The 21,237-nt window shown below is 43.0% G+C and overlaps 1 protein-coding gene across 1 annotated transcript in view; it reads left to right on the plus strand.

Annotated features, from left to right (window-relative positions):
• Nucleotides 1–21,237, plus strand: part of rgs9b (regulator of G protein signaling 9b) — an 89,171-nt gene that overhangs the window by 27,290 nt on the left and 40,644 nt on the right. The window contains exons 2-9 of the mRNA XM_041216848.1: nucleotides 1,503–1,599; nucleotides 9,321–9,371; nucleotides 10,628–10,734; nucleotides 12,265–12,316; nucleotides 13,485–13,543; nucleotides 15,557–15,633; nucleotides 18,014–18,095; nucleotides 19,028–19,099. Of these exons, the coding sequence (XP_041072782.1) occupies nucleotides 1,503–1,599; nucleotides 9,321–9,371; nucleotides 10,628–10,734; nucleotides 12,265–12,316; nucleotides 13,485–13,543; nucleotides 15,557–15,633; nucleotides 18,014–18,095; nucleotides 19,028–19,099 (597 nt within the window). The remainder of the gene's footprint in view (nucleotides 1–1,502; nucleotides 1,600–9,320; nucleotides 9,372–10,627; nucleotides 10,735–12,264; nucleotides 12,317–13,484; nucleotides 13,544–15,556; nucleotides 15,634–18,013; nucleotides 18,096–19,027; nucleotides 19,100–21,237) is intronic.

The raw sequence follows: 21,237 nt of genomic DNA on the forward strand, positions 1-21,237 counted from the left end.
TCCAGTAATAACAGAGCTGTTCATCATATGCAGGGAGATTGCTGACTGAGTGAATGCAGTCACCCAGTTCCCCCATTTCTGGCTGCAAGTCCCATTCATCCATCACCTCTGAGGTCGCTGGCCGTCATTGGCCCCTGGTTCAGCAAAACCCAATTTTAAAAAGCCAGTGCCCATTGCCAGTTTCCATTACAGCATCCTTTGCCAATGTCCATTGCCAGTGCCCACTGCCAGTGATCATTGTCAGTGCCTATTGCCAGTGCCCATTGCTGGTGCCCATAGCCAGTTTCCATTGCAGCATCCTTTGCCAATGTCCATTGTCAGTGCTTATTGCATTTCTCATTGTCGATGCAAACCAGATTCTTACTGCTTGCTTTTTGTAGCAAAATTGAAACAGGTGTAGGAAGAACATGCCTCATCTCATTGATAGTAATGAATTGCAGCTCATTATCCCAGCAGAGTGATGGTTTGCTTTTATGGAATTCAAGAAATCCCTCTCGCTCTATAATAAATCTGAGCAATGCCGCAGAGCCTGCAAACTACATTTCAGCTGTTAAGCTCCATTGTTGATGCAGTGGGTGAATGTCCTTTTAATTCAGAGATCACCATATTACCTGCACTAATTACCAAACAGGATCATACAGCATTTGCTGTAATTATAGTGATTAAAAACTGTGATTATATCACACAGAAATGCATTTCTGAGACCAGGGGAACTAACCCAATTATTAAGGCAGTTATTAGAGGATATTAGTTGGCTGGATTGAATTGCAAGCTACTAATTCCACCAAAGCATTTCCAATAGCGTTATTAATTCTAAATGTTTTGCATTCTTTTTCTTTGCTGTTTATTCTTTAATTCGATATCTGATACCGCACAAAGCACAGGGATACTGGTGGTGTGAGCAATTGAAATCTAAGTAAAAAGGCACACTGTCAGATTTCTGGTATTAGGGACCAGCCTGTTCATTTCTCTAGCGCTGGATTACCAAGGACCCCACTGGGCAGAATCGTCCCAGATTTGCTCTAAGCGCAGTAGCGGGCATGAAAAAAGACATTTTACTCGCTGGCCACAATGGCGGGTTTTTGCGCTGTATCGTCCCCTTCCAGGCACATGAATGGGGTGTCAATCAAGTGGGGTTTGTCCTGGTTGGTGTTGAGCTTCTTGAGTTTTAGAGCTGCACTCATCCAGGCAAGTGAAGAGTATTGTGTCACACTCCTGACTTGTGCCTTGTAGGTGGTGCACAGGCTTTAGGGAGTCAAGTGGCTCTCTGAAATAGTTGCAAAGTTGATTGTCCTGTTTGATACTTCAGAGACCAATTGTGCATCCTGCCATCAGGAGATGAGCGTTCAGCCTCAATGGTCTGAGAATGACATGTGTACCACCTCTGCAACAAGCACAATCTTGCACAAATGGTGTTGATATATTTGGTTTTTGTTCTTTAGCTTTTCCTTTGATCACTTCTTCTGTCCTTTTCATCCTGTTTGGACCTCTTCTCTCTTTAGATTGAGCCTCTGATAATGGAGATGCAGGATCCAAATACCGGAATTAAAACACAAACACAGAGGCTGATGATAACTACTATACCTCACGCTATGACAGGTAAGAGGGCTGATATTATTCACTGCTGCCAAAGAGATGATTCCCAATGTGCTACTTGCACAATCCTGGCTGCTGCTCTTGAATTTGTTTCCTAAAATGGATTTTAAAAAATCTTCCCAACAATCCACTGCAACACCATTCCATCAATACCAGGTTTACCAGTGGAGGTACATCCATTCCTAAACTATTATACATGCACCGAACCCAAAGGTGATTTTTTTTAAGATGAAAGAACAGATACTTATATAATGTTTACCTGACCTCATCATGCCCAAAGTGCTTCATAGCCAATTAATTATCTTTGAAATAAAGTCACTGTTATAATGTAGGAAACATGGCAGTCAGTTTACACACAGCAAAGTTCATAAGACCATAAGAAGATAAGAAATAGGAGCAGGAGCAGGCCATATGATCTCTCCAACCTATTCTGTCATTCAATAAGATCATGGCTGATCTTTGATCTCAACTCCATTTTCCCATCCAATCCTCTTATCCCTTGATTTCCTTGGTATCTAAAAATCTATTGATTCATTATACTCGATAACTGAGAATCAACTATCCTCTGGGATGAAGAAATCCAAAGGTTTGTAACCCTCTGAATAAATAAATTTCTCCTCATCACATTCCTGAATGGCTGACTCTTATCCTGAGACTATGCCCCTGGTTCTAACTCTCCAGCCAGGGGAAATAGCTTTTCAGCACCGAGCTTGTCAAGTCCTCTCAATCTTATATGTTTCCAATGAGATCACTTCTCATTCTTCTAAACTCCAGAGAGTACAGGCAGGCCCATTCTACCCAACCTCTTCTCATAGAACCTGCTCATCCCAGGAATCAATCTAGTGAACCTTCACTGCACTACCTCTGAAGGAAGCATATCCTTCCTTTGGTGCAGAGATCAAAATTATACTCCAGGTGTGGTCTCACCAAAGTACTGTACAATTGCAGCAAGACTTCCTTACTCTAGTACTCAAAGCTCCTTCCCTGAGCAATGGTGAGATTCATGGCTAATTAAACTGATTTAGTAGTGTTGGTAAAGGGATAAATTGTCCAGAACATTAGGAGAACTCACCTGCTCTCCTTCAAATAGTAATAAAGAATATTTTATGTCCACCTGAGAGGGTTGAAGGCATCATTTTTTAAAAACATTTTATCCAAAAGACAGCTTTCATTGACCAAAAGCCTGCGAGGGTACCTGAATCCTCAACGCCCAATTTTGAAGAATAATCTCTTCAAAGGGTGGGAAGGAAGAATGGGCATTTTATCTTCCGGGGCTGCCCTTTGACAATCAAGGGGCATCCCTGCCTGAAGATAGAACACCCCTTTTCTTCCAACCCATTCGCAGCCTTAAACCCACCCTTCCCCCTGCCCCCACTCCTTAACCTGCCCAAACCCTCCCAGCCCAAAACCCTGGACTTGACCTGTCTCCGGGATGTATGGATATTCTTCCTCCTCCTCTTGCAGTCCTGGCACCGCCCACTAGAGCCACTGCTGGGACTGATGGAGCTGTCGGCCAATCGGATTGGCTGGCAGCTCCCAAGTGTGGGACTTCCTCCCCAGTGAAGAGCTAACTCTCACTTGGCCCTTGTTTACCCTGCCCACAGCACGTTCTGTCTGCAGGGTACACCCACCCGCTCCGCATCGACTTTGATTCCTGGGGCAGGGTGGGGGAGGGTGTGGTGTGTGGTGTTGAACTGTCCACCTCCAACCCCCTCCATTTAATATCTCATCCAACAGACTGCACCTCTAACAGTGTAGCACTCCCTCAGCACTACACTAGACTATCAGCCTAGATTATGTGCTCAAATGCCTACAGTGGGACTTGAATCTACAATCTTCTGATTTAGAGGTGTGAATGCTACCAAAAGCCATTTCTAATGAAAGGGAGAGGGTGAGAATTTTTTTAAACAGAGTGTTGTTAACACCTGGTATGCCTGAACAGAAACAGTGGAGGAGGTGGAAATCATGATAGCTTTTAAAAGCAAAGTGAATCTGAAGAAGCAAAATTGAAAAGAATTTGGGGAAGGGACAGGAAAATGGGATTAAATGGATGACTCCTTTCGAGAATCAGTATGGGTATAGTGAGGCAATAAATGTCCTTTTGTGCTATCAGATTTGATACTGTAAATATGCAGCAGGCCCGTTAACATGTGAGAAAACAAATAGGTAAACATACCTTCTCTTGATCTTTTCATTGAGAACTGTTGGCGCGACATTAGTCGTCTCAATTTCTCTGCTCCTCTCACCCATTCTAATCTCTCTTTCTCTGAACATACTGCACTCCATTCTCTCAGGTCCAACCCTGACATTGTCATCAAACCCACTGACAAGGGTGGTGCTGTTGTTGTCTGGCGCACTGACTTCTACCTCGCGGAGGCTGAGCGTCAACTCGCAGACACTTCCTCCTACCTCTCCCTGGACCATGACCCCACCACTGAACATCAAGCCATTGTTTCCAGGACTGTCACTGACCTCATCTCCTCTGGGGATTTCCTCCCACAGCTTCCAACCTGATAGTCGGCCAACTTCAGACAGCCCGCTTCTACCTCCTAACCAAAATCCACAAACAGAACTGTCCCGGTAGACCGATTGTGTCAGATTGCTCCTGCCCCACAGAACTCATTTCTCGTTATCTTGACTCCCTTCTCTCTCCCCTTGTCCAGTCCCTTCCCACCTACATCCGTGATTCCTCTGACACCTTACGTCACATCAACAATTTCCAGTTCCCTGGCCCCAACCGCTTCCTCTTCACCATGGACGTCCAATCCCTCTACACCTCCATCCCCCACCAGAATGGTCTGAGGGCCCTTAGCTTCTTCCTCGGACAGAGGCCTGAACAATCCCCATCCACCACTACTCTCCTCCGTCTAGCTGAACTTGTTCTCACACTGAACAATTTCTCCTTCAACTCCTCTCACTTCCTCCAAATAAAAGGTGTGGCTATGGGTACCCGCATGGGCCCCAGCTATGCCTGTCTCTTTATGGGGTATGTGGAACATTCCTTGTTCCAGTCCTACTCTGGCCCCCTTCCTCTTTCTCCGGTACATCAATGATTACTTCGGTGCTGCTTCATGCTCTCGTCGGGACTTGGAAAAATTTATTAATTTTGCTTCCAATCTCCACCCCTCCATCATTTTCACGTGGTCCATCTCTGACACTTCCCTTCCCTTCCTTGACCTCTCTGTCTTAATCTCTGGTCCACCAATATCCATTACAAACCTACCGACTCCCACAGCTACCTCGACTACAGCTCCTCACACCCCGCTTACTGTAAGGACTCCATCCCATTCTCTCAGTTCCTTCGCCTCCGTCGCATCTGTTCCGATGATGCTACCTTCAAAAACAGTTCCTCTGACATGTCCTCCTTCCTTAACCGAGGTTTTTCACCCATGGTTGTTGAAAGGGCCCTCAACTGTGTCCGGCCCATCTCCCGCGCATCCGCCCTCACGCCTTCTCCCTCCCAGAAACATGATAGGGTCCCCCTTGTCCTCACTTATCACCCCACCAGCCTCCGCATTCAAAGGATCATCCTCCTCCATTTCCGCCAACTCCAGCATGATGCCACCACCAAACACATCTTCCCTTCACCCCCCCTATCGGCATTCCGTAGGGATCGTTCCCTCCGGGACAACCTGGTCCACTCCTCCAACACCCCCTACTCCTCAATTCCCTCCTATGGCACCACCCCATGCCCACGCAAAAGATGTAACACCTGCCCCTTCACTTCCTCTCTCCTCACCGTCCAAGGGCCCAAACACTCCTTTCAAGTGAAGCAGCATTTCACTTGCATTTTCCCCAACTTAGTCTACTGCATTCGTTGCTCCCAATGTGGTCTCCTCTACATTGGAGAGACCAAACGTAAACTGGGCGACCGCTTTGCAGAACACCTGTGGTCTGTCCGCAAGAATGATCCAAACCTCCCTGTCGCTTGCCATTTTAACACTCCACCCTGCTCTCTTGCCCACATGTCTGTCCTTGGCTTGCTGCATTGTTCCAGTGAAGCCCAACGCAAACTGGAGGAACAACACCTCATCTTCTGACTAGGCACTTTACAGCCTTCCGGACTGAATATTGAGTTCAACAACTTTAGGTCTTGAGCTCCCTCCTCCATCCCCACCCCCTTTCTGTTTCTTCCCCCTTCCTTTTGTTTTTTCCAATAAATTATATAGATTTTTCTTTTCCCACCTATTTCCATTATTTTTAAATATTTTTAAATCTTTTATGCTCCCCCCACCCCCACTAGAGCTATACCTTGAGTGCCCCACCATCAATTCTTAATTAGCACAATTTGTTTAGATAATATCACCAACTTTAACACCTATGTGTTCTTTAACACCTATGTGTTCTGTTGTCTGTGACATCTTTTGATGATCTGCTTCTATCACTGCTTGTTTGTCCCTACAACCACACCACCCCCCTCCACTTCTCTCACCCAACCCAACACACACACACACATATACACACCTTAAACCAGCTTATATTTCACCCCTTCCTTGGATCCACTCAGTTCTGTTGAAGGTTCATGAGGACTCGAAACATCAACTCTTTTCTTCTCCGCCGATGCTGCCAGACCTGCTGAGTTTTTCCAGGTAATTCTGTTTTTGTTTAGGTAAATATAAATTTGACTAGATCTTTCATGAGATCTAATTTCCACCTGTAAATTCAATCTCCCTTTTGTACTTCAGGTGTTTGATTCGCCAGATGTGATTTTCTACCATCCTTGATGCATTTCCCGAAACTCACTGCGGCTTCTTTCATCTCAGTTCCCACTTGCATCATTTCACTCTTGATAATGCTTCCAGCCTTTGAAGCACACTCCATGCCATTTCATTTGCATGATTTGAATTGAAGTGTTACAGTTTGATCCACAGTGACATTGGAGGTTTAATGCAGCGTGTTAGAAGGGGTAACTGCATCCCAGAATAAACTTGACTGAGGTTAACAGTGTATCTTTGCTGTGAATTCCAGTCAGTCTTATCTGTGTTTCTCAACTTACTATTCATGCTCAGCTATTTGTTGTAAGCTGCTGTTTCCTGTACTCTTGTACTATGATGCCACTTGTCCTTTCTACTTAGGAGATAAAATGAAATCAGCTAAAGAGTAATGCCAATGATTCATCCTTTCATTATCTCAGCCGGTTGCTAGGTTACTTGGTCTAATAGTAAGAGGATTACATAAACCAAATGCTGACACCCACATGAGACTGGAGAACCTATTGATTTTGAAATGTCCTTTGTGATTTTAGTTATTAGACAGTAGACAGGGTCAGAATGACATCGTCTTCTAATTTTAGCTCCTGTTCTCCTAAAGGACGGTACTCCTTATTGGATCTGTGGTTCCTCCAGCTCTGCTACCTGCCCTCATGGGAGAGGATTCACAGTAAACTCCTCCGGCCGACATCTTCCAAAATTTTGGTGTTCCTCCAATTCTATCCTCTTGCCCTTCTCGATTCTCTTTGCTCCACCATTGGCAGCTGTGCCTTCAGCTGCTTTGCACTGTCTAGGGCAGGAAAAGACCAAAGGGAAGGCCCATGATGGGATGGAAGGCAGGAGAAATTAAATGGCAAAAGGGTATGGTAACAAGTAAAGAAACAAAAGATGGGTCTAGAGGAGATGTAAATGACAACAGCACAGCCATTAATAACAATTACTGTCTAAAGAATGGAAGCAATAGTTATGATCTGAAATTGTTGATCTCAAGTGTTGAGTCCGAAAGACTTTCCTCAAGCTTCCATTTAGTTTCACTGGAAGAGTACAGCAGGCTGAGGACAGAGAGGTCAGAGTGTGAGTGAGACAGAGAATTAAAATGGCAAGTGACCTGGAGCATGGAGCTTGGGGTCATGTTAATAGACATTTAAGGTCATTGGCTCTCCTAATCAGCAGTATTTAATAATTATGTTTGCTGTTAAGTGATTCTATGATAGCGTGTGGAAAATTTTTAATTTACAATGGACTGCCCTGAGGTGATTTGATCAGTTTTTAATTAAGTATAAAAATTTCCTTATTAACTTGTCGCCTGCATTTCTTTTGTGTTTGAATTCATTAAGAATTGCATGAGAGATGCTCACTCACTGAAGGATTGAGCATTAAATCTCCTTAATATTGTGCAATGAAGTTTTCATGTTGAGATAGATCCTCGCCTAGAAGAATACATTTAATATTGTGGAAACTAATGGAAAGCTTTAAAATTCAGAATATACACCTTCAATTTCAGTGACAACATTGAACCATTTCCATCTTTTGCTGTGACTGTTCCACTGTGTTTTTAAGCTGAATAAATAATAGGACCATATCTGTGTGTGACACAGTGTTATGATGGCCAGCGTCTTACGATCGGCAAGCGGGGGTAGGGCCCCACTCGCCGATGCATAAAATGAGGCGGGGATACGTTGGGCGTGCGTCCCGACATCACCCCGTGTCATTTAGATTTTCAGTTCGGCCTATTAAGGCCATTAAAAAACTAATTAACATGATTGATGGACCTGCCCATCCAATCCTAAGGTTGGCAGGCAGGCCAAGTAAAAAACATACCTCATCCACGGGCGGGATGAGGTTTCATGGGGGTATTTAAATTTTTATCAAATGCTTTAATAAAAGTTATGGACATGACCCAACTCATGTGACAACGTCAAGTGAGGGGACGTGGCAGGTAAATTTTTTTATTACCTTAATTTCAACATTTGAATCAGAGCCAATCACCCTAAGGCAGCACTTTGCCTCAGGGAGATCTATGTGTTCTTAAGATCACATTCCTGGCTGAGGGAATTCCCCCCCCCCCTGCCCGCAGAGGGAGCACATAGCGCTTCCTGGCGGACGTCACATTGGGCGAGCCTTAATTGGCCTGCCCACCTAAAGTGGTGACGTGCTCCTGAACGGGGACGCCGAATGGAGGCCCATCCGCCCGCTCCCGCACCCCCCCCCCCACACCCCCCAACCCCGATCCCCACAGGGGGGAAAATGTTGCCTATGTCATTCAGTTGGGTATAAAGCGACACTTCTGCATATGTTTTCCGTCTGTTTAAATAAAAAAAGTGGCGATTGACACCAGTGTGTCAGCCAGTGAGTTAATGTGAGCTGGGGTGCAAGGAGAGGGCGGAACTTGAACTTCTCTGAACTCATGACCAAAACTACATCAAACAGAGTCTCCTAACTACAGCAAGATTATTTCTCCAAGGAAAATGCAGTGAGTGGAGGAGAGTTGCATAATACAAGTTATGTGGGTAAAATCAATCCCAGTTCCTTCCGACAGTGTGGTCTCCTGACATGTTCCACAGGGAATAACCCAACCATGTCCTATCTGGCTGGAACTTTAAGTGTCACTCTGTACAGCCCAATCAATTGATGACAGGAAATACAGACAGACTTACACTGCAGATTTACAAACAGTAACAACATATTTATTATAAGCCGAAGGAGTAAAGACCATCAACCTTGATCTGTTCGATGGTCCAACCAACCCTGACCCCCAAAAAATTTGGAAATAAACCAGCAGTATAGATTCACCGGGTCCTGTCTCTAAAGCCAGTGGAAAATAAGAATGTTGGCAGAAGGACATTTCCCACCAGAAAAGGAAGGTCCAAAGTGTGTGAGAGCCCACTGAGATGTGTGTAAGAAAGCCAACAGCTTGGGCTTGAAACAATTCCAACCCCCTTTTGTTCATGAATCTACTGCACTAGGCATTCCCAGCTTTGGACCTTTTCACAATGTTGCCTGTTCTCTTTGTAGGGCATGATATGTTGGAGTGGTTGATTCAGCGTCTGCAAATTACAGATGAAGGTAAGAGCACAAGTTTATATTCATGCAGCGTCAGGTCTATTTTTTATAAAAATGTTTCCCTCAGTCCCACCCTTCCATATCTCGGTCAATCCTTTGTACTGTAATGTATCCTCAGCTTCTCTCTCCCCGCCCCCACCAATAGCTGACTGTTACTTAATGGGTTTCTATGGTCAGAATTCCAAATGTTCCATTGTGGATGTCATGAGGTATGGACCACAGGGAGCACCAGAAGCTGCAGCAGCTGCTGACTGAGAGATGAAATGGATCTAATACAGGGTGCCACCTGGATCCTTAGCCCTAACCTCCTGGAATGGTGACCCAATGGTTCTACATTGGTTGTGGTTTCTGTTCTTGTCATTCCATTGTACACATATGGAGCAGATTAGGGCTTTGTCAAATGTGCTTCCAAAAGCAGGTTTAACCGAATGAGTTCCAACACAAACCTTCAGTTTCATTATAACAGATTGCATCATGCTGGATTTATAATTAAGGCAAAAAGTTCAACTAGATTTGCAGATTGGTGGAGGGAAACAATTTAGTGAGAAAACTATTAAGTATTTATGTGCATAAATAAATAAATATACATAAAACAGATAATCTATGCATATCTATATATGTATTATGAACGAGTATATTGCAAATTAAACATAGTAAACTCCTGCATTTATATAGCATGACCTCAGGACATCCCAAAGCACTTTACAGCCAATTTTACAGCTATCTGTTGAAGTGTAGTCACTGTTGTATTGTAGGAAACACAGCAGCCAATTTTCACACAGCAAGATCCCAGAGACAGCAATATGATAACGATTAGATAATCTGTTCTTGTCATGTTAATTTAGGGATAAATATTGGCTAGGATAGCAGGGAGAACTCTTTAAAGAGTGGCGTGAAATCTTTAATGTACACCTGAGAGAGCAGACAGGGCCTCAGTTAAACAATGACAGCACTCAGTACTGCACTGGAACGTTAGCCTGGATTTTTATGCTCATGTCTCTGGATGGGGTCATGGAACCCCAGTCTTCTGAATCAGAGATAAGACCACAGTTAACCACAGCTTACACTATATGATGTGTGCATTTATGCAAAATACATATAAATATACGTATATATCTATAGAATGTGTGCATGTGGAAATATATACGATATATCTGTAATGTGTGTGTGTAATATATGCCTCTTTTATTCTTTATTTTCTGTTATTTTAAGAACTTCACTCTAGCTGACCATTGTGTTCCATTGATTGATTTCTTTAGAAGGCTACATTTTGGGAAATATGATTGTGAAGCTTGGCTACATCTACCCATTACAGGAGCCCAGGAACCTGATCCTGCGGCAAGACAGCAGCCTTTACAGGTTCCAGGTAAACAAAGCCCCTTACCGCTTATCAAAAATGAATAGACGCATTTTGTGGTCAACAGAGGGAGTTTGTTACAAAATCAAAAAAATGCTGGAAAACCTCAGCAAGTCTGACAGCATCTGTGGAGAGAAGGACAGAGTTAACGTTTCGAGTCTGTATGACTCTTCTTCAGAGCTCACTTCTTCAGAGTTTGTTCCCTGATTTAGATTCCCCAATCCTGAGTGGTGTTTACATTACAAATGCAGCATCTGTACAAAACAGAATGCAGAGAAACTGTTTCCCCTAGCCGGAGAGTCAGTAACCAGAAAATACAGATTTAAGAGAATTGGCAGAAGAACCAGAGGAAACATTTTTTATGCAGTAAGTTCTTATCATCTGGGTGGTGCTGCCTCAAAGGGCAGTGGAAGCAGATTCAATTGTAACTTTCAAAAGGGGAATTGGATAAATGTGGGAAAAGGAGAAATCTGAAAGGCTGTGGGGAAAATGCGAGGGATTCAGACTAATTGGATAGCACTTTCAGAGAGCTGGCACAGATACAATGGGCTGAATGGCCTTGATCCCTCGAGACTGTAAGATTCTATGTTACAGTTGAATGGAAAGATTTTCCTAGAACTTGTTGCTCTCCTACTGGGCAAGTCCTGAATTCTTCTAGCTCACATATAGCTCAAGATGCAGTTCTCAGCTAATGTAGGTACCACTTGGGCCTATTAGATGCTTATTAGGTGGGATCGAGAGCAAGTCCAAAAATGGCCTCAGGACAAATGCCAAAACTGTTACCAGTCAATAGAATCTTACAGAATTGAAATACCCTTCAACAAATAAGCTAGCAGGTCTGCAAACATCCTGACTTTATTCAGTGAACAATTTATTGTTGGCTTGGGATACATTTGAGCAGCTTAATAACAACCATAACTAACATTTATATAGTGTCTTACATATGGTAAACCGTCCCAAGACATTTCAGAGAAATAATTATCAAGGTCAGGTGAGCAAAAGCTTGGTCAGAGCAGTAGGTTTGAAAGAGTATCTTAAAGGAGGAGAGAGAGAGGTGGAGAGGTTTAGGGAGGAATGATAGATCGCAGGGTCTCATCAGCTGAAGGCCTGACTGCCAACTTAGAGAGACGGAAATTGGGGGAGTGTAAGACCACAACTGGAGGAATACAGATACGTAAGAGTGTTCTGGGGCTGGGGGAGAATACAGAAGTTAGGAGGCAGCAAGAGCATGGAGGGATTTGAAAACGAGGATGAGAATTTTAAAATTGCAGTGTTGCTTAACTGGGAGCCAATATACGTTGAGCCAATGAACCCGGAGTGATGAGTGAATGAGACTTGGTGTGATTTAGGATACAGAGAGTAAAGTTTTCAATGAATTGGAATAATGACAAGCTGTTCAAAGGTATGTTTCTTTAATTTCAAAATACCTTTATATTTAGAATTTAGCCCATTGTTGTGTGTCCCAGTCCACTATCCGTATGCATTTTCTCTGACCTAAGATCATTTATTTTAATTCTTATATCTTTACATCCTATGCAGACTCCTTACTTCTGGCCCACCCAGGAGTGGCCAGCAGAAGACACAGACTATGGTAAGTGTACCCATAAAGTGGTTAAATGTGATCTTCTCCTAACATGCACCCACTCTCAAGTGATCAACAGTAGGCTGTTATGGCACAGCTAATGGTAAATGCTGAGTTGTTCAAATTCCAAAGGGAAACTTGAAACAACTTGTTTTGCAATTTGTATAAATTTCGAGATGCGTGCCTTGAATTCAGTAGTAATGAGACCGCAAAGTCTTATAGGTTTTTACAAAACAAGATTAAACATGTATTAATAAGAAAAATGATTTTTAAGCACATACATAGATCTACAAATTACTATGATAACTTCTAAATTCCCTAATCAATCTAGCTCCCAGTTACACTTTCATTAAGGCAACAGTAAGACACATAGATTTAAAAGACCCAGGCAAAGAAACATGACACCCTGAACCAGTTGAATTCAAAGTGAGTTTTCTTAACTTCAGTTCTTTGAAGACAGCAGCTTGAGGCATAGTTCGATTTTAAAATGCCTTCCTTTACACACAGCCTTTGCTCCTTTATACATAATTTCCTCTTTGAATGCAAATTCTCATTATTTCACTGTCTTTGGACTTTATCTTTCTGATAACAAAGATCTCTCATAGCACTAAATATAACCAGTAATCTTTGGGAAAAATAAACACGCTGTTTCTAAACTTGACCTGGCTCGGTGACACATTTCACTCCCTCTTTTGAAAACAATCTAGACTGGTTTATTTAAAAATGCAAATGCTCCCTTTGTTTATCTACTTAACATTTCAAACCTAGCTTTATCTTTTCTAACACATCAAAGCCTTCAGACCAGTCGCCTTTAATCCAATTAAGACACACACACACAAACACACACACACACACACACACACACACACACACACACACACACACACACACACAAACACACACACATATAGACACAGATACCACTATTTTACAATAAATGCCAATAACATTATTATATCTTCCTGACAAGGCAAATTGATTAAAGCTTAAAATAAACAGAAAAAAACCTCACATTTATATAGCTCTTTTAACAGCCTCAGGGTGTCCCAAAGTGCTTTACAACCAATGAATTACTTTTGATATCTCATCACTGTTTTCATGTAGAAACACTTGCCTATAATTCTTTTAATTTCTGCCATGAAACTGTGAATTGATGAATGAATTTTTTGTTCAACAGCAATTTATCTGGCAAAGAAAAATATCCGCAAGAAAGGCATATTAGAAGAATATGAGAAGGTGAGACTTATCAAATACCACTTTAACCCAAGAGTTTAATTCCCTCTATGTGCTGTAAATAAATTTCTTTTTTCTCTGCAGGAATTCATGATTATTTAATCTTGACTGGATCCACGCCAGTTGGTGAATTCAGGACTAAGACACAGCAGCTTTCTTTGCTGAAGAGAGTTTATTGACTTAGTTCACAGTCAGCACCGCTTCCCCCCTCTCCCAGTGCCCCAGCTATTCCCAATTATAGGTGTACAAGTACCCATCACCTGTTTAACAGTGTAGTTGCCATCTTACCTTGACAATGTAGTTAATAAGACATTGACATTTACCAGCAAGTTAACTGTTCTTAGTCAAATACTGCTAACAGCCGAACGTTTTCCAAGTACCATACAATCTCTCCTTAATGCACTCATGGCTCATATTTGTCACCAGGTCAGTTCATACTTTTTGTGGAATTTTGGATCTAAGGTTACCTCTGCACAACCTTTCCACAATTTCAGTTTTGGGCCTCACACACAGGATGTTTTTCCAGCTAGGACCCACTTCACCATCTCCTGAGGAACTTGATCATCAAGTCTTACTAACTTCACCATCACAGTTGCCTTGTTGTAACACACTATTACTGTACACTCTCCACATATATCCATTGTCCTTTCAGCAGCTACATAACACACATTGATGCAGGATATTACACCAGAACCCAGTCTTTGCATCTGTACCACAGTTTAGCCCAATCCCTTTGCACTATCTGTCTCGTGGACCATAGAATGATACAACACTGAAAGAGGCCATTCAGCCCATCGTGCCTGCACCGGCTCTTTGAAAGATCTATCCAATTGATCCCACTCCCCAGTTCTTTCCTGATGGCCCTCCAAAGCTATCTACCTCAAACATTTATCCAATTTCCATTTAAAAGTTACTATTGAATCTGCTTCCACTGCCCTTTCAGACAATGCATTCCCGACCATGACAACTTGTGACGTTATGAACCGGTTAATTGGTAAATAAAGTTTTGTTGTTAACAGAAATTTAGTTGGCAAAGAATAAACATTACCCTCATTTCCTTCGTCAATCACCTTAAACCTGTGTCCTCTGGATACTGACCCTTCTGCCACTGGAAACAGTTTCTCCCCCATTTACTCTGTCAAAAACATTCATAATTTTAAACACCCCATATTAAATCTTCTCTTCTGGAAAGAGCACAACCTTTTGAGTAAACCAGTTGGGCTTTTAAAACAATCCAACAGCCTCATGGACACTGGCTTTTCACATCTGGAAATGTTTTGAACTTAATTCCATAGTGGGATCTGAACTCACAGTCTTTGGCCTATTAGTTCAGGCCACTGACCCAATAACATAACCACCGACCACCATTGTCCTACTGACGGATGTCAAACAGGACACCAGGAACGATTTTGTGTGTGCCAAAACCTGTGGCAGCCATGGTTTGCATGATCGTAGACTGTTGGGAGGTATTTATTGACCCTTGTGGATGATGTTGCTGGGATCACGGATTCCACACTAGAAAACACAGACAACCCAAATTACACAGTGGATTGTTGGGGCCCATGTGTGGCTGTGTACAGGCAGTGTGAGTGAGCTGTGTTTGTGGCTAATTCACAAACTGCCACATCATCCTCTGCCGTTGATTACAGTCAGGGGCTTCAGGTTGCCAGCAATGAGTGGACATATTTCTGGAGGTTTCATCTCATGACCTCCCTCTGCCAATCTCCCCACCCAGCCTAAGAGACTTTATTTCTTTTATTTGCAGTATTTTTTTAATAAATAAAATTTATCTTATAAATAAAAGCACAAATTTTAGTGCCCTCAGTAATTTGTTTTCTCCTAGATGCCTATCAGAAGTTATTAATCTTTAATTCCTTCAGACTCCAGGACAGTGCTGGAGGGTTGACAACCCTTAAAGACATGGCTCCATTCTGATCTAGTTGGGAGAATGAGAACAGTCATTTTAAAGGATTTTGAGAAGGGGGAGGATTTATGTGTTTATTGCTTCTTTTTAAGGAAAATTACAACATCTTGAACAAGAAGATCAATCACAAGTGGGATTTTGTCATCATGCAAGCAAAAGAGCAATATCGGTATGTTCAGGTCATCTATTGGCAATGTTCAATCCCTTCTTATTTAGAGGGTACTGGGTGCTTGAAAATCAGTGAGAACAGCCTAGGAATTTTCAGATGACATCATAGGGTAATTATTTAAAGAATAAAGAATTTGTATTTCTATAGCACCTTTCACATCCTCAAAACATTCCAGAAAGCTTTACAGCCAATGAAGTACTTTTTGAAGCTTTGTTACTGGCTTACTATAGGAAATGCAGCAGCCAATTTGCACACAGCTAGCTCCCACAAATAGCAATGAGAGTAATGATTGAGTCACCTGTATTTTAGTGAAATAAAAACTAGAAAATGCTGGAAACACTCAGCTGGCCAGAAATAAACTGGGGAAAGTGAAACAGAGTTAAGATCAACTGTTAACAGTTTATGATCTTTCGTCAGGATGCGAAGTATTTCCAGCATTTTCTATTTTTTTCTTCAGCTTTCCCGCATCTGCAGTATTTTGCTCATTTGTTTTTAGTGATGTTGGTTGAGGGAATAAATATTGGCCAGGACACTAGAGATAATGCCGCTGTTTTTCTTCAATATAACACCATGGGATCTTATATGTCCATCTGTGTGGGTGGACGGGGTCTCGATTTAACCTCTCATCTGTCCTTAGTGATATTGGTTGAGGGATAGTTATTGGGCCAGGACACTGTGAGTCTGTGGCGGCAATGGGGAAGTGGCAGACATTAGCAATGCAGATTTGTAAACCATGAGAGCCTAGTGCAAACAATTTTCTCCTCATCTGCGTAGGGTCAGGGACCATAGAGCGCTTTTTCCACTTGCACAATGCTACCATTTTCTCTAATTGGGAAGCCGCACGCGCACAGGTTTTAATGGGAAGGAAATTGTGGGCCACAAGTGCATGATTTCCCATTCAGAGTGAGCATGACTTGTCACCTGGACTGTGGAAGTGGACACTTCTTTGCACATGTAATATAAACTATAGCCAGCAGAGGGGAGTGCTGAGTCAATGTAAAAACAGGAAGTCCAAAACAAAAACTGCTTTTTTTGCTTTTAAAAACAGGAAGTGTTGGGTGTGTTGTAGTTTGGAGTTTGTGTTGTGGAGTTTTCACGGCCCAGCTGGAGTTTAAAATCTTCTGGGAAAGGAGGAGTTTGCATTTATATAGCACCCTTTACAGCCTTCAAGACACCCCAAATTGCTTTACTGCCAATTTTTTGAAGTGTAATCTCTGTTGTAATGTAGCCAATGTGGCAGACAATTTTCATACAGCAAGATCCCGCAAACAGCATTACGAGAATGAATAGATATTCTGTTTTAGCGATTTTGAGGGAGGTATGAAAAAGTTGTCCAAGACACCAGGAGAACTTGCTGACTCTTCAAAAACTATCAGGAATTTTCCCCTCCCACCAGAGAGGGCAGACGGGGCCTCAGTGTAACGTCTCATCCAAAAAGATGGCATTTCTGACAGTGCAGCACCACCTCAGTACTGCACTGAAGTTTCAGCTTAGCTTGCTGTGCTCAAGTCTCTGCAGTGGGATTCGAACGCACAACCTTCTGACCTTGAGTGCTACCCTGTGCCATGGCATGGAGCTGCAAATGTGTATTGTTCCATTTGAGTCCTTTCAAAAAGAACCCATTACATATAAGAACCCTGAAGAACCTTCAATATTAATTCTGAAGCCCATGGGTATTCAGAGTCTGCCCTGCTCAGTCCGTTTGAACTAATAATAGGAGAAAATGCTCATGACCCCCTACTGAGACATGCACAAGACACACTGTGATCACACGTGGTGCTACAAAATTAAAGTAATAATTAATAAAACATGGTCTGTGGAAGATCCGTTCCGGAGATTTGAGCACAAAATCTACGGTGACACTCTAGTGCACTACTGAGAGAGGTGCTGCACTGTTACAGATGCCGTTTTTTGGATAAGATATTATACCGAGGCTCGGTCTGCTGTCTCAAGTGGATGTGAAAGATTCCATGGCACCGTTTTGAGGAAGAGCAGGGGAGTTCTCCCTGATGTCCTGGCCAATATTTATCTCTCAATGTCACATCTGGTTATTATCATATTGCTGTTTGTGGGAGCTTGCTGTGTACAAATTGGCTGATGCATTTTTTGCCATTACATCAGTAACTACACTTCAAAAAGTATTTTACACTTTCAGACATTCCACAGTTTTAAAAGGCGCTATATAAATGCAAGTTCCTTTTTTCAAATGCAACAGGTATTTCATCCACTATCAACACAAGCTTTAACCTCACAGGTCAGCATTGTGATGTTTGAGAGATTTCAGGGCCTGCTTTTTCCAGGATTTGTAGCAGTTTTGAAAACCATTTACGTGTTTGAGAATGGATTTCTATAAATTGCTCATTTTTGTTTTCTTCACCAGGGCAGGTAAAGAGCATAAGAAAGCAGATAGGTTTGTCCTGGACTGTCAAGAGAGAGCTTACTGGCTAGTGCACAGACCAGCAGTGAGTACTGATCACATATCAATGGTTTAACGAGGAGTGCCTAAATTGAGTTCATTTATCCCCTTCAAAAGAAAGAGTTGCATTTTTCTCACACCTTTACTCATACTCAACTTTACAGCCAATGAAGTAATTTTGAAGCGTAGTCAGTTTTGTAAAGTAGGAAACCCGGCTGCCGATTTATGCACAGCAAGATCCCATGAAGAACAATGTAACAATGACCAGGTAATCTGTTTGGTGATGTTGATTGAGAGATAAATATTGACCAGGATGAGAGGAGAGCTCCTCTTCTCTTCAAGATTGTGCCATGGGATTTTTTTACATCCTCCCAAGATGGCAGACAGGGCTTCAATTTAACAGAATCATAGAATGGTTACAGCACAGGAAGAGGCCATTTGGCCCATCATGTCTGTGCTGGCCCTCTGAAGGAGCAATTCACCTACTGCCATTCCCCCCCAGCCCTGCAATTTTTTTCCTTTTCAGATAATGATCCAACTCCCTTTCTGAATGCCTCGATTGACCCTGTCTCAATTTCAATGTCAGGCAGCACGTTCCAGATCCTCACTATCTCATCCAAAAGACAGCCCCACCAACAGTGCCGCACTCCCTCAGTACCACACTGGATTGTCAGCCTGGATTTTGTGCTCGGGTCTCTGGAATGGGACTTGAATCCACTTACTCAGAAGCAAATGTGCTACCCACTGAGCCACAGCCGGCCTCTCTGAGGTGGTATCGACACAATGGGCTGAATGGCCTCTCACACATACTGTAATCTTTGAATGTCTCAGATTCAATTCTAAATAAAAGGAAACAAAAGATTTGAAATGTGCTAGTCACACCCAGAATTCACCCTTTGTATAAAACACCAAGAAATCGTTGTGTAATGGTTTATATTGTTGGCTAACATTGCATCTTCTCTGGGACTTTTCCAACAGCCAGGAACTCTGGATGTCCTTGATTATGGGATTAACCGTGCAACAGATCCGAATGCAGACAAGGTAGAGCAGGTGAGGCCAGCTCCTGGGCCTGTTTGGCGACTAGTTTTCAGGGAGCTACGTGCTCGGGTTCTCCTGGTGACTCGGAGAAGTAGTGCCTGTCCGTGGGCCCTGTGGCCATTGCAAACATGTGGCAGTGCCCTCCCCTCCTCCCCACCCACCCCCTCTGGCACACAACCACTCCGGGGGCAGCTTGGTGCATTGTCCATCTGTGGAAACTGCTTTGGATGAACTTTCCCAAGTGGCTCCCAATTTGTACATGGCAATCAACGCTGATGACCCAAATTGACTGCGGGCAGCATCGCAAATCGGTTCTACCCCACCAGGGATAGATGTGGGGGTGAGGTGGTTTGGGGAAGGGGGGGGGGTGTCGAGTTGCTGGGGCAGTGATCAGAAACCGGACCCCTGACTTTGGTTTCCACCTCCCCAGTCGAATGGGAAGCCCAGACTTCCCATGGCAGCCCTACTATTGCTGCGGATAATGCACCACCTCTTAAAAGCTGGGATCTTCCTGTGCGTGTGGTGAGCTCAATCTGCTAATTTCACTCTGCGTGTAGGCGGAATGGGAGAGACGGGCCATCATTGCAAATGGGAAAAAGGCTGTTTCCCCACAGGAAAGGTGGGAGCTTGGGTCAGGGAAGTGCTTAATGGAATTTACATACAAGAAACTGTCCAAGTCAAGATGATGGGATCTCATCTCAAGGGATTAAGGCAGAAAAGTAGAGTTGAGGGTAGAAGATCAGCCACGATCACCACCACCTTCTCAAGGGCAGTTAGGGATGGGCAACAAAAGTTGGTATTGCCAGTAATGCCCACGTCCCATGAAAGAATAAAAAATAAATGATCTTATTGAATGACAGAACATGCCCAAGGGAGCGTATGGTCCACTCCTCAGTGACCCAATACAAAAGCAAAATAGTGCAGATGCTGGAAATCTGAAATAAAATCAGAAAATGCTGGAAATACTGAGGAGGTCCAGCCAAGAAAAGAGAGAAACAGGGTTAACGTTTCAGGTCGTTAACCTTCAGAAAAGGCCATCGTTATTTTATTTGCTAGCATTTTGTTCAATTGTATCTTTCATTTTCTATCTTTGCATAGATTCCATAAGTTATTTTACTGATCTGAGGAGAATTTTACAATGCCAGTTTACTATTGGTCGATGAATGTGATTGCAGTATCTCATAGTTATGAGGCCCTAACTGAGTTATGGACTTCATCCAGCTCCATGACCAGTTAGCTGTTATCACCTCTTGACTATACTAAGAAAGTCTTACATTTACCACCACCTCAGGATGTCACAAAGCACTTTACAGCCAATGAAATACTTTTTGAAGTATAGTTATCATTGTAATGTAGGAAAAGTAGCAGCCAATTTGCACATAGCAAGATCCCACAAACAGCAATGTGACGATGATCAGATAATCTGTTTTAGTGATGTTATTTGAGAGATAGTTATTAGTCAGGAGAATGAGATGATGAAGTATATTTAAGCAATGACCCTGTTGTGGAAACCAGGAACCGTGAGGCGTTAATTTTCCCCCTTTTTACACTAAAAGAGCAAAAACTTGTATTCAAATAGCACCATTAACATCGTAAATTACTTCACAAGAGCAATTAATCCGCTCCCTGCCCCCCGACTAGCGCCCTGCGGTTGAAGTAGAAGATCAGCTGTGATCTCATTGAATGATGGAGCAGGTTTGAACAGCTGAATGGCCTCCACCTGCTCCTAGTTCTTATGATCACCAAGCAAAAATTTTACACTGAGCCACATGAGGAGATATTGGGACAAGTGAGCTGAAGCTTGGTTAAAGAGCTGGGTTTTAAGGAGTGTCTTAAAGGAGGATAGGGAGAGATAGGGAGGTGGAGAGATGTAGGGAGGGATTTCCAGAGCTTGGGGCCTGGGCAGCTGAAGGCACAGCCACTAATGGTGCAGCGCTTTAAATCAGGGACATTCCAGAGGCCGGAATTAGAGGACCACAGCGATCTTGGGGGGTGGGGGGGGGGGGGGTGCACACTGAATACCATCAGACTAATAAGGCGGAATCTTACACCCCAACAAGGCAAAGGTGGGGTCTTTAAAAGCCTTTAAAAGTCCATTGACTTCGGTGGGACCGTAAAATCCCAATGTCATCAAATTCCATCCATAATGT

The sequence above is a fragment of the Carcharodon carcharias genome, chromosome 22 (assembly GCF_017639515.1).
Source record: "Carcharodon carcharias isolate sCarCar2 chromosome 22, sCarCar2.pri, whole genome shotgun sequence".
Lineage (NCBI taxonomy): Eukaryota > Metazoa > Chordata > Chondrichthyes > Lamniformes > Lamnidae > Carcharodon > Carcharodon carcharias.